The sequence below is a fragment of the Galleria mellonella genome, unplaced genomic scaffold (assembly GCF_026898425.1).
Source record: "Galleria mellonella isolate WM207_F2 unplaced genomic scaffold, CSIRO_AGI_GalMel_v1 utg515, whole genome shotgun sequence".
Classification (NCBI taxonomy): domain Eukaryota; kingdom Metazoa; phylum Arthropoda; class Insecta; order Lepidoptera; family Pyralidae; genus Galleria; species Galleria mellonella.
In genome coordinates, this window is record NW_026442107.1 from 1,402,173 (window position 1) to 1,414,915 (window position 12,743).

The following is a 12,743-nucleotide window of genomic DNA, read 5'->3' on the forward strand; positions in this document are numbered from 1 at the left end:
GTAAATGTCAGTAAAAATGACGAACCGGCTAGTCACGCAACAGATAAAAAAATTATATTCACACAGTTTTTTTTTTTAATGGATGATAATGTAATAGTAACCCCGTCTGCCCTAACGGTTAGGTGAGCATGAAAAGACAGGTCTTTTTTTTAATAGATGATAATGGTATGGTTACTTCGCCTACGCTATCAGTATATACTGACAAACCACCAGTGATAGATGACTGATGAGGATGAAATCAGATCAGTTAGCCCATCCTGACAAATTCTACTAGAATTAAACACGATGGTTTCCAGGGGAACCACGTGGAAGTCGCCCTGACAGGATATATTGCTAGAATAGGGCTATATGACCTCATTAATAACAATCCTTTCCCCCCTGAAAAGGCAGGTCTGTTAGCCCATCGTGATGAATATACTTGGAATTCGGCACGATGGTTTCCAGGGGGGACCACGTAGAGTTCGACCTGACAGAGTATGTTAGTAGTAATAAGGCTGGTAGTCCAGATTACTAATAATCTCTTTTTCCTCTCACAGATAGATTGTAGGCTAAACTATTATAATTTTAGTTAATGTTGGTCTATAAATTATTAAATTCTAAAAATTATCAAATTAATGAATAAATATTACGGCCCCATATCAATATATTACACTTCTAATGTGGTCAGCGCGGATTGAAGGATGTGTTTTCAGGTTAGAAAAACAAGAAAAAAAAAGTTATATTAGCAGCTCAGAATTAAAATCAGGGAATTACATAGAAGGAATGATAAAATAAAAACTGTAAATCATATGATTATTTCCTTTTTTTTTTATACAAATATAATTAGTAAAAAGAGGATGAAAGATATGGTATCAGTTGCTACTTTTCTGAATTCATAGTAGGCTAGTTAGTGTATAGAAAATGTTGTACGGCCGTATAATCCTACCAAATTCAGATACAAACTGCTTGCATACTTTCTACATAAACTGTGTCGAATATGTAATCTAGTAATGTAAAATTTGTTATTGACAAATAATTGACATATCAAACATTTTCTATACATAAATTTAGTGAATGAGTAATCGACGTGTTGCTAGATTGAGTAAAAATTTTGGGTAAAAATTTTTTTGTTTGCGAACTTTTTAAATTTTTAGAGAAAGGTGAAATGGGATTAGAAAAATATTGTAATTTTTTAGACAATTTTAATACTTGTAAAGTGTATAGAAATATACTAAATACAATAAAAATATATAAATGAATGTAACTAATTAGAATAAAAGAAGAAGAGTGTGAGATATGATAAAATAAAGTGAAAAAAAAAATGGAAATTGTATCATATATTAATGGATATCTAGGTTGTCATTATGTTGTTATTCGATTTTGTATTTAACTTCGTTAGATGGGACATTTTTTTCCAAATTTCTAATAAAAGTTCTTTTTTCGCAAAATTTTGGAGAATTTAAATTTTTGTAGAAAAGAGAAATTTGGATAATTTATTTGGTAGTAGTTTTGGTACTTGTACAGTTTGTAGAATAGATGTGTATAGGTAATTAAGTAAAATATGATAGAAGGAATGACTTTTGTCCGTTGTTCATTTTATGCCACATGGTAAAACGTATTGAAAGACAATACAAGTTTGTAAACATCGGTAATTGAAAAAAAAAAAATCAAGTTTGGTTAAAAATCAATATTGGCATCTGACAACCCTACTTGTACTTCCATTTAATTTTGTTAATTTCATTCGGACGCTCAATGAGTGAGTCAATGTCAGTTTTCTGACATTTCTAACACAGTTCTGTGATCAGAGTCAGTGTCAAAAGATCTTTCTTACTTTTTACTCGTGGAATGACAGAGTACTTTGTATGTGGAATTTATTTAATTTTTATAATTAAATTTGTTTTAAGATATTGTTGTTATCCTCTTGTGTTGTCATGTGCCCGGTTTAGTGGTTAGTATTTTAATTTATATGACCCATATTCATCATGATAGTGATGAGAATCCTCCTGTTGATACAAGAATCCTTTTCGTATGAATTGTGCGACGTCTTCAGAGGCTCCGAATGAACCAGTAAGCAGTTAAAGGCAATGAGAGACCATTCAAATCTTATTCATGACAACAACAAAATAAAATCACCAGACGACTCTACACAGTCTGTATACACTCAGCTAGGTTTTAAGTACGATGCACACTTAATATATAGTGACCGACTCTTTCAATTTCTAATTAAAATATAGTGAGCTCATTCTTTGTTCCTACATACAAGTAATATTACAGAAATGAAACAAGATGCTATCAAAATTCTAGGAAAGAATAAAATGTCTGTTGAATTCTGTACTCACTCATAGGTTAATAATTTTGTAAACACTCTTGTTTTTTCAAAAATCTATTGCCGAGGAAGTATACCCAAGTTTAAGATCTCTCAAATCGTTGTTGTATGCAACATCCCTACTAAGTGGTCTCTGGTAAAATTATTAGAGAATCTTAATTTATTAACCATTTAATTAAGATTGTAGGTAAATAAAGCTAGATGCCTTAAAGTAGAATCCTGCAAATCTTATTACTTTATTGCATGAATCTTATCTAGGGCAAGTCTTTCCTGAGAAGATCTATTGTTTTAATACTTCTCTCTCCATTGTACCATATAATATTCCTATGCCATAACTGTTGCAAATTTGGTCATATTTGCTCACATTGCAGATCTAAATCTAGATACTTTTAATGTGATTCTCAATACCTAAAAAAGTTCTCTGATAAAAAAAAATCAGTTTTTCTGTGTTATATAATAGTAGTAATTGTCAAGCTATTATTCCAGTATGGCCCAAACATAGTTTTTTTTAATGGGTGATAATGGTATGGTAGCCCCGTCTGTGCTATCGGTATACACTGGTGGGGCACCAGTGATAGATGACTGATAAGGATGAAAGCAGGTCAGTTAGCCCTACTTGACAAATTCAACTAGAATTAGCCATGATGGTTTCCGGGGGAACCATGTGGAGGTCGACTTGACAGGGTACATTGCTAGTAATGGGGCTATTTGACTCCATTACTAACAATCCCTTTCCCCCCGCCCCAAACATAGTAGGCCAAAAAACATTAAAATAGTCATGGTTGAACATACACCTTGTCCTTTCTTTTCCTGCAGAAAACTTATTTTAAGAGTATGGTTAAATCATCTCGTTCTCATTTACACCTTGGTAAAACTCCTCACGGTTCTCCCTGAAAACTATAATAGTTTATTCCTGATGAATTCATCTTGATGGGCTAACTGGCCTGTTTTCATTCTCATCTATCACCCTTCACTGGTGTTCCCCAATATATCCTGTTAACGCAGGCGGGGTTAAACCATACCATTTTATCTGTATATATAACACCTAAACTACAACATCATCGCAGAAGTACAGTGTATCCTATTTACCGTACAATGTGTTAGATGACTTTAACTGCCAACACACAATGTGGACTCTACTTCTTGATGACTTGGACTTTTGTGATAAATAATACCTCTGCCACCTGTTATGTTGCTGCATCCCAAATACCCAGCTCTGCTGTTTTCAGTCTGGTATTCTCTATTATTGCAAATAAACTTTTATGGCATATTTCTTCCAAATCCATATATCTATTCAATTTATTTACCAACTGCACCTATTCCAGGGCACAAAGAATTTGAAACCGCCTCCTTGATTGATTCAACAATTTTGTAGTCAAAGAGTGGAATATATATTTCCATATATAGAATAATATGGCTGAGAATCAGTTGATGAAACGAAAGCTATCTGGAGAAAATGGCATAGATTCATCTGGTAAATACTCATTTTAATTATTCACATTCACCTGTGCATTTTAATTCTTCCTTAATATTATCTAATATTAATAACATCTAATAAATATTAATTTCAGAACCAACATCGAAAATAATACACATTCAATGCCCTTATTTAGATACTATTAACAGGCATGTCTTGGATTTTGATTTTGAAAAATTATGTTCAGTTTCATTGACGCGTATTAATGTTTATGCCTGTCTTGTCTGTGGGAAGTATTTCCAGGTATGACATTCATATTGTTTTAAATAAACAATACTAGTAAACTAAATCCAGTATGTAATCTATCAAAAATACATCTATGAAATGAATACCACTCCTTAAATCTTGCTATTTATTTTTTTATTATACTTATAAGCTGGTTGTTTTGAAGTTTGGGGAGAGAGGAAAATTCCAATAAATCATTAGTTAATGTTGTCTGGTCCTGACATGGGCCACTCTTGCCTTTCCCATGGGTGTCATAAGAGGGGACTTAATTTAATGATTGAGGACTTGGCAGCAGCATCCCTCTAAAAATATTACCAAAGCCTAACTGCGGTTGCCAATCCTCTTACGTAGCAACTACTGGCAAAACTCCCCATAGGGAGGCCTATGTTTAGCAGTAGACAGATGACTGATCATATATCAGTGATTTAAAAAAAATTAAGTCCATAGCTTTAATATTTTTCTTAAATAATGTATAATTTTTGTTGATACAAATGTTAGCTGTTGCTTCAAATAATTTGTATAAATAAAATAAAAATAAAATAAAAAAAGTATTTGTATTGAATATCAAGTTTATTGAATAATACTTTTATTTTGATATTCCAGGGTCGCGGCACCAATACCCATGCTTATACACATTCAGTGGCTGATGGTCATCATGTGTTCCTCAATCTACATACATTAAAGTTTTACTGTTTGCCAGATAATTATGAAGTGATAGGTTTGTATCTTACTCGTATTTATCAATATTTATTGTACTAGTGATTGGGCCGACTTGGCTAGGATAAATAGTATTTCTAAAAAAAATTCTTATATTACTCACTTTATAAGTTTATTAATATTTATGATTTTTTTTTAATAATATTAACATTCTTCCAGAAAGTTGAATGGTAGAGAATGTATCTATCTATGAATATATCTAAAAAAGAATTTATGAATTCCTACACTTAAAATGTGTTTGATGGGAAGAGGTTACTGTACTGTAATGTAACTTTATAACGCTAGTGGCATTTTTATTTGATGTGAGTTGCTGGCCTTGAGGTAACCTATTCCTATGGCTAATAATTAAAAATAAAATGAATAATTTTTTTAATAAACTAGAATGGTAAATGTGCTGTCGGCCCACCTGATAGAAAGTGGTAAATATCGTCCATAAGAAGCATTATAATTTACGTCACAAAAAATACTGTGACACCCATGGTACTCCTCAAAAATAGATACATGTTTGTGTTTCATATTTTTCAGATTCGTCCCTGAATGATATCAAGTATGTTCTAAACCCTATATTTACTCCGGAGCAGATAAAACAAATGGATTCAAATACGAAAATGTCGAGAGCCATTGATGGGACTATGTACATGCCGGGTATTGTGGGTCTCAATAATATAAAAGCTAACGATTACTGCAATGTAATCTTGCAGGTAATATAATTATCTTGCTTTACAGTACAATGTATTATATTATGTATTATTTTTTTATTTATTTTGTATCAACGACACTACATAACATCTATGTATTATGTAGTGTCGTTGATACAAATGTTCCTTTTTTTTCGAGAAATTTCATTATTTTCTTTAATATATTTAAAAAAAATTAAAAAACATTTTTTTTTAATATCCTATTAATAAATACTAACACAAGTTTTAAAGAGTAGGTTACGTTAATTAACATACTATATATCTAAAATTAGCCATGTGGTCCCTGGCATAGAATATCCACCGTTCTTTTCCCGTGGGTGTCGTAAAAGGCGACTAAGGGAACTTAATGGTAAAGGAGTGGGTAGCAGCGTCTCTCTTGAAACAGCTCTGAAAACCTAACTGCGGTTGTCAACTTGCATTCCAAGCGTGACAATTACTGGCAAAACTTCTCTTATGGAGGAAGCTTATGTTCATGACATTTTATGGCTGAAATAAAATAATAATAAGTCTGCGCGTTTACCGCAAAAAAGACGCCGTTTGTCGTATCTCCTCACTTTCAGGGCACTTCCCTTGATAAAAAGTCGAGTCTAGGAATTCTGGGCGTTGATATATCTTGCGACGTCCAGTTTTGCGGTCATCTGGAGGAGAAGGCTAAGATAGCATCCAAAAAGTTAGGAGTGCTCAATAGGGTGAGACGATATTTCATGCCAGAACACCGCCTGAAATTATATAAAGCCCAAGTCAGGCCGCATATGGAATACTGTTCTCACCTGTGGGCAGGAGCGCCACAGTACCAACTCCTTCCGTTAGACCGCATTTCGATAGTCAACGCCTTACTGTCCGACTCGAATGAAACTGCGCAGAGATGTTGCAATCTTATTTATCATGGGGAGTGTTCTGAGGAATTGTTATTGATACCTGCTGCTGATTTTCACCAGAGTACAACCCGCCACAAAGTTTCATCCCAATCATCTGGACGAGTGGCGGTCTTCCACCGTGCGTTTTTCAAGGCACTTTCTTCCACGCACAACCATTCTTTGGAATCAACTTCCAGCAGCAGTATTTCCGAACCGATACGACAACATAACCTTCAAGAAAAGAGTATATTCCTTTTTAAAAGGCCGGCAGCACACCTGCAATTGTGGGTGATTAGTCACTTACCATCAGGTGAGCCGCATGCTCGTTTGCCCCCTGTGTTGTAAAAAAAAAAAAAAAAAAAAAAAATAAATAAATATCAAAAATAAATTATCAAAACCAACACGTAATTTACCAAAAACTAATTTTCAGTGTTTATCACAAGTGAGACCGCTACGGAACTATTTTTTGCGTGAAGAAAATTATGCTAATATAAAACGCCCGCCAGGCGATTCATCATTCTTGTTAGTACAAAGGTTTGGTGAGCTACTACGCAAATTGTGGAATCCTAGGGCTTTTAAGGCGCATGTATCACCACATGAGATGCTGCAAGCTGTTGTACTATGGTCTAAAAAGAGGTTCCAGTTTATTAAACAAAGTAAGTAGCAGACACTTACTGATTTATTAATACATAAAACAATTTTAAAGTTAGTAAGTAGTAGTTGTTAACATTTTGTCAAAAATCTATGTATTATATTTTCCCTAGAGGTGACTGAAACTATATGGTCGAGCGATCGGTATTAAGATCTCTCTTTAAATATCACCAAAGCCTAACTGCGGTTACCAACCCGCCTATCAAACGTGGTAGCTACTGGCAATCCCCCCCCCCCCCCTTACCTAAGGAGGAGGAGCATGTTTAGCAATAGACAGTTAACAGTTGATATGAAAATGATGAGGACTTACCAATACTGTACTCCTTTTTAAAATAATGCTTCTTAATCTTATTTTTATGTTTGTATATAGGTGATCCCATCGATTTTTTGTCATGGTTTCTTAACTCGCTGCACATGGCACTAAACGGAACAAAGAAAGCTAACAGTTCCATAATCTACAAGTCATTTCTTGGGCATATGAGAATATACACAAGGTAATTATATATTATGGATGGATTTACCTTCTTATAATTTGACTAATAGTTATATATAAAAGATTAAAGTGTGGTAACAGACATTTGAAGAGTAACTGTTTTTTTTTTATATTCTTAAAACCACAAAAAACTATTTATAGTATCGACAACTGTATTTCAGAAAGTTACCACCGCCAGATGCTGATGATGCAGCAAAAGTGGACCTCAGTAGCGAAGAATACAGTGAAATGATCACAGAATCACCATTTCTGTTTCTGACATGTGATTTACCTCCAACACCGCTATTCACTGATGAATTTAGAGAAAATATTATACCACAGGTATTTTTAATGCCATAATATTTTGTAATGTTTTTTTTGCGGTTCTTATGATATTTTATAATTAAAATTCTCTTATTTTTCAAGGATGCTTACTTTTACGCTTAATCTTTTTATTTATTGTTAAAAAATTGTACTTCTAAATGATTGTACAACTAAGCAGACAAGGCTGTTTAACTTTTGTTTTCCAAAAATTAAAGCCATATTTATTTCTTCAGGATGATACATAGCATTTAGCATATGTGGCAACTCATTTGCCAATTTTTTGACGTTGCTGATATTATTGTCTTTTAAACAATATTTTGATACTTTCAGGTTAATCTCTACCAATTATTATCCAAGTTCAATGGGCAAGCATCAAAAGAATATAAAACATACAAAGAAAACTTTTTAAAACGATTTGAAATAACACAACTCCCGCCATATCTAATTTTGTATATCAAAAGGTTTACTAAAAATACATTTTTCGTGGAAAAGAACCCAACAGTTGTTAATTTTCCTGTCAAGTGAGTATTTCTTATTGTATTTTATGGTAATAGAATAAATAAATTTAAGTTCTTACTGTACAGTATATGTGATGTTAATAAATGTCTGTTTTTCAGGAACGTAGACTTTGGCGATATCCTCACGCCGGAAGTGAAGGCGAAACATAATGGAAAAACAATATATGAGCTAGTTGGAAACATTGTGCATGATGGGACACCAGAGAAGGGAACTTATAGAGCACATGTTCTACATAAACCCACTCAGCAATGGTAATATTTGTATTTATATACTTATATAATATTTCGATAAGAGGTTTTTTTTTTTGTGATAATGTTAAGTGTATACATAATAAAAACTCACATGTATATTTTAAGTCATATATCCAATATCGCCCTTTTATTCTTAATGATATAAAATATTGGTAAAATATGACATGTATGTTACGAAATGCCATTTGACATAATTAAATATATAGGATCATAATTATTATATGGTGACAGCAAATGACCTGAGATTCATAAAAGTGATCTCAGTATTTCCTATGCTATATAAAATGATTGTAAAAGTTTATAATGATATTAGAAGTGCATCAATAATTAACAATTGATTTTGTTATGATCCTATATATTAAATAGTGTAACATAATCATAATTTCCATAACTACTAAACATCACATACTGCATTTCAGGTATGAAATGCAAGATCTCCATGTAACCAGCATTCTGCCACAGATGATCACACTGACTGAAGCATATATTCAGATATATGAGTTGAAACAGGATTAATATTAAGCTGAAATAAACTAAATAAATTTACACATTTTTTTTATTTATTGAATATACAAATTCTTAATATTCTTTAAATCCCATTTAACAAACTGTGGCCTTCGAAATGACCTTATACTTAGTAATAATTATGTTATCATAGGTATTTCATAAATATGTGAAACATACATTAGAAATCACATTTACTATGTTTTGACACAGTTTTAGAAGTGATCCCATTTTACAATAACTTAATTTACAAATAAAATGCAGTGAGTAGTCAGTTCAGCTAGGTTTTAATGTAAATTCTTGCATGACTAGAATTAGTACTAATAAAATTTTATGTAAATTAACAGCTACAATTTCATTGTAGGAACTTTGTACAAAATCAATTTTGTAACGTTAATAGTGTTCCATGTCGTTATACTTTAGCTTTATATTTTGTGTGTGTGAAATAAAACCGGAATTGTATATTTTAGAATAGACTATGGTTTGACAAATATAAACCATCCATACAATTATCTTTGCAACCAATATTACTCCCATGATCTAATCTTATAGGATACCTACATATGTTTTGTCATAATCATATTAATTTTGTCAGAATGGTAATTACTATTTTTTATATGAAACAAAATTATAATTATTACATAATATACAATTATATAGTCATGCGAAGAATTTGCTTCATTGTACATTTTATAGACAGTAGTGTATGAAGTCATGAACATGTATAAATAGTCAAAATATTAAATTAATTTGCTATGTTAGACATAAATACAGATCTGTTTGTATACAAATTTAAATATTGTCCTTATGTTTTCCTAATGTTCAAATGTTTCTTTAATGTGCTCAATATTATTTCATACTGGCAATATTTAAAAATATTGTATTGACTATTATTAATAACCTGATATATATAGACAGCAATACAATAATGCCTAGTTCATATCGCTTTAGAAATTTAGTTGACTGGTGAGTAATTCTGCAGCAAAATATTTAAGAACAAAGTTTTAGTCAATTTTAGTGATTTTTGTTAAAGTACTAAGCACTCAACTAAATGACTAAAGTAGTGCAAACTAGGCTAAATGACACAATAATGATAGTTTATGTTGAATCAATGTTCTGACCTATTTCATTATACACTGAAGTCATGGTCAAGTCTTGCACTGAACTGAATCTTTATATTTGTGTACGTCTACACATGGTAAGTAGTCGCTAGTGACTCTCACCTTTTTTACCCGCCACACGTTTGAATTCCCCCATATTGGTTGTGGAAATTGGTGAGCCATAAAAAGCAAGATGATCAATCTGGGTCACCTCATCACCAGACTGGTTGTCCTTTATGAACAGTTGAATGTTTTGAACATTTTGGAACTTCACAAATCTCAATGGAACTGGATTGCCTTCTAAATCACTTGGTGTTACTCTGAAATGAGATATTATATTGAGGGTGATTTTGTGTTCACAACATATAAGCAAACACCAAAATTTTAAAACAATTATTTAGACATTAGTTTAAAATAAGCATAAATGATTAGAGCTATTTTGCTTTTTTTACGTAATAATTTATAGAACAATATTAAAATTTTATAATAAATACAATAAAAATTAATAATTTCAAACAATTTATCATTAATAATATTATCACACATTTTATTTTCATTAATACAAAATGTAAGATTCTAGTGACAAGACTGCAGATAATTTAAATTTTGACCAAGAAAATTATAATCCACAAATGTGTAAAGAGTACTTACTCCAATTCTTGTACTGCTGAGTTTCCAGCAGCCTGATCAAAGTCAAGTGTTCTTGGCTGGTTTATGAACAGCTTTACAAATTTAGGGCCCTTATCAGCTGGTCCCTTGATTTTCACTGAGTGCAGCTTTACCAACTGAAATTATTAATATATAAGTAGCTATAGACTATAACTTTATTCAATTTTTTTTCTATATAGCATGGCACGAGACTACATCATTCTGAGTGAACACAGAGATGACGTAGTCCGTTTTGTTATTGATAATATGGTTAACAAAAAAAAAAAGAATGTCTACATTCTTTAGATATAGATTTGGTTGTCAGTGTATCAAATTTCATTAAAAGCTGTTAACAATTTTTTTTAAATAAATTAAGTAATAAGTGCCCAGACATCTACACAAACTTTCTATCATGCATCATCTGTTTTTATGCTTGGTATATTTATTATACAATCTTGGTGTTTGTTTTAAATTAATGATATAAAAATAAATTATAAACATAATTCATTATTTTTAGTTCTTTAGATAAAAATTTTATTCACTGTTATTTTGATAAAAAGATGTACCAAGAGTATTTTCATGTACAGGATACTTAAATATGGTATAACACTTTTTATTGTATTAATTATGTGATTACAAATTATATTTATAATTCACCTGGTTAAAGGCAATGTTGATGATGAGCTGTTCATCACAATCGCTGGCCAGGTATCCACCGCCGCTAGTGAGGGCATGAGTCAGAGGGTGATCATCAGCCTCATTCAAACACTCACATTCACTCTTTGTGATGAATGTGACCAAATCCATCTATAACAGAATATGAAATATCTAATAAACAATATGATATTATTTTTTTTTTTTAATTTTATATTTTATATATTATATCTCATTAAAAATGACTGATTTTTGCATAATTATATAATTTTTAAATATGTATGCTTTAAGGTATTTATGGTAGGTAGGTATTTATGCGCCCATATTTATAGTAAAACTTATTGCCTAAAATAAATAAATAACTGGCTTCAATTATATCATATTTTCAAATTACCAATGTATTATAATACTAACATGGCCAGCAACAGCATTATCATCATCGTTGGATTCTTCTGTGCCATAAAATTGTCTAACTTTATTTTCTAAGGTAGCAGGATCAGCACCTTGTAGTCGGTCAAGCCGTGTCTGAAAGTAATAATTTATAACTTTTAAGAATGTTATGATGTAATAATTGCATATTTTATTGAACTAGGTATTATTTGCGGAAGTCTTTATCACTGGTTACTTGATTAGAATTATTTTGTTTAATTTGCTACTATTGGTCAAGAGTTGACAAAACTTTAATCAATTAATTTCTGAAGTATTGGGTATTGTGTTAATAAAATTAGAGTGTAATATCATTAACAAAATAGATGTCTAATTAATAAGTTATGAACATTCTTATTAGATATCAAACTGATGATATAATATTAACTAAATATAATTTTGTATTGTAATTCATTAGTTATAATAATAAATGGCACATAGATAATTTGTAAAAAACAAAGTTTGTAATTAGTTACTCACTCTGTTTCTGTAGAAAACGAAAGTGGGTGTTGCAGAGATACCCTGGCTGCTTGCAGTCTCTGTGCATCTATTTACGTCAACTTTCAGGAACACAGCCCTCGGAAACTTTGCTGGTAGCTGTTCAAAGAACGGCGCAATCCGTTGGCACGGTGGACACCTTAAAAAATAAAAAGTTTTAAAGTGACAATAAAGGTAGGACGATGACTTGAGATTTTGAATACGAAAGGTTACACTCACCAAGTGGCAGTGAAGTCTACAACAACTAATTTGGTGCCGGCATTTGCCATTTCCGATTGGAAATGGGCTTCATTTTCAATAACAGTCGCTAAACCCATAATGTATCCTTTATATCAATTTATAACAATAAAAAATTATTCTAATTGGGAAGGAACAGTAGATACTTCTAAAAGGTGACAACTCAAAATGGTTGACAAA

At 31.6% G+C, this 12,743-nt stretch overlaps 2 protein-coding genes across 4 annotated transcripts; one reads left to right on the forward strand and one right to left on the reverse strand.

Moving 5' to 3' along the window:
* The first annotated feature begins 1,777 nt into the window (after positions 1–1,777).
* Positions 1,778–9,042, forward strand: LOC113514661 (U4/U6.U5 tri-snRNP-associated protein 2). 3 transcript variants are annotated; one of them, XM_052898653.1, is made up of 11 exons: positions 1,778–1,927; positions 3,631–3,779; positions 3,877–4,025; positions 4,611–4,725; positions 5,250–5,425; positions 6,710–6,935; positions 7,301–7,424; positions 7,585–7,744; positions 8,057–8,247; positions 8,344–8,496; positions 8,916–9,042. In XM_052898653.1, the coding sequence occupies exons 2-11, from the start codon at positions 3,719–3,721 to the stop codon at positions 9,010–9,012; spliced, it is 1,452 nt and encodes a 483-aa protein (XP_052754613.1). In that variant the 5' UTR covers positions 1,778–1,927; positions 3,631–3,718; the 3' UTR covers positions 9,013–9,042. The 3 variants fall into 3 exon arrangements, with proteins under 3 accessions (XP_052754613.1, XP_052754615.1, XP_052754614.1); XM_052898655.1 differs by having other exon boundaries at positions 1,802–2,046; XM_052898654.1 differs by having other exon boundaries at positions 1,802–1,927; positions 3,622–3,779.
* LOC113514662 (thioredoxin-like protein 1) lies at positions 8,591–12,743 on the reverse strand. Its single transcript, XM_026898758.3, has 6 exons — positions 12,546–12,743; positions 12,309–12,465; positions 11,817–11,927; positions 11,406–11,555; positions 10,752–10,885; positions 8,591–10,420 (listed from the first exon to the last, which is right to left on the reverse strand). The coding sequence occupies exons 1-6, from the start codon at positions 12,641–12,643 to the stop codon at positions 10,210–10,212; spliced, it is 861 nt and encodes a 286-aa protein (XP_026754559.2). The 5' UTR covers positions 12,644–12,743; the 3' UTR covers positions 8,591–10,209.

Coding starts and splice junctions, on each gene's coding strand:
- LOC113514661 (XM_052898653.1), top strand. CDS start 3,719: ATGGCTGAGAATCAGTTGATGAAACGAAAGCTATCTGGAGAAAATGGC. Junction 7,745..8,056: donor GAGAAAATATTATACCACAG/GTATTTTTAATG, acceptor TGATACTTTCAG/GTTAATCTCTACCAATTATT. Junction 8,497..8,915: donor CATAAACCCACTCAGCAATG/GTAATATTTGTA, acceptor ACTGCATTTCAG/GTATGAAATGCAAGATCTCC.
- LOC113514662 (XM_026898758.3), bottom strand. CDS start 12,643: ATGGGTTTAGCGACTGTTATTGAAAATGAAGCCCATTTCCAATCGGAA. Junction 12,466..12,545: donor GTAGACTTCACTGCCACTTG/GTGAGTGTAACC, acceptor TTATTTTTTAAG/GTGTCCACCGTGCCAACGGA. Junction 11,928..12,308: donor TCGTTTTCTACAGAAACAGA/GTGAGTAACTAA, acceptor TATTACTTTCAG/ACACGGCTTGACCGACTACA.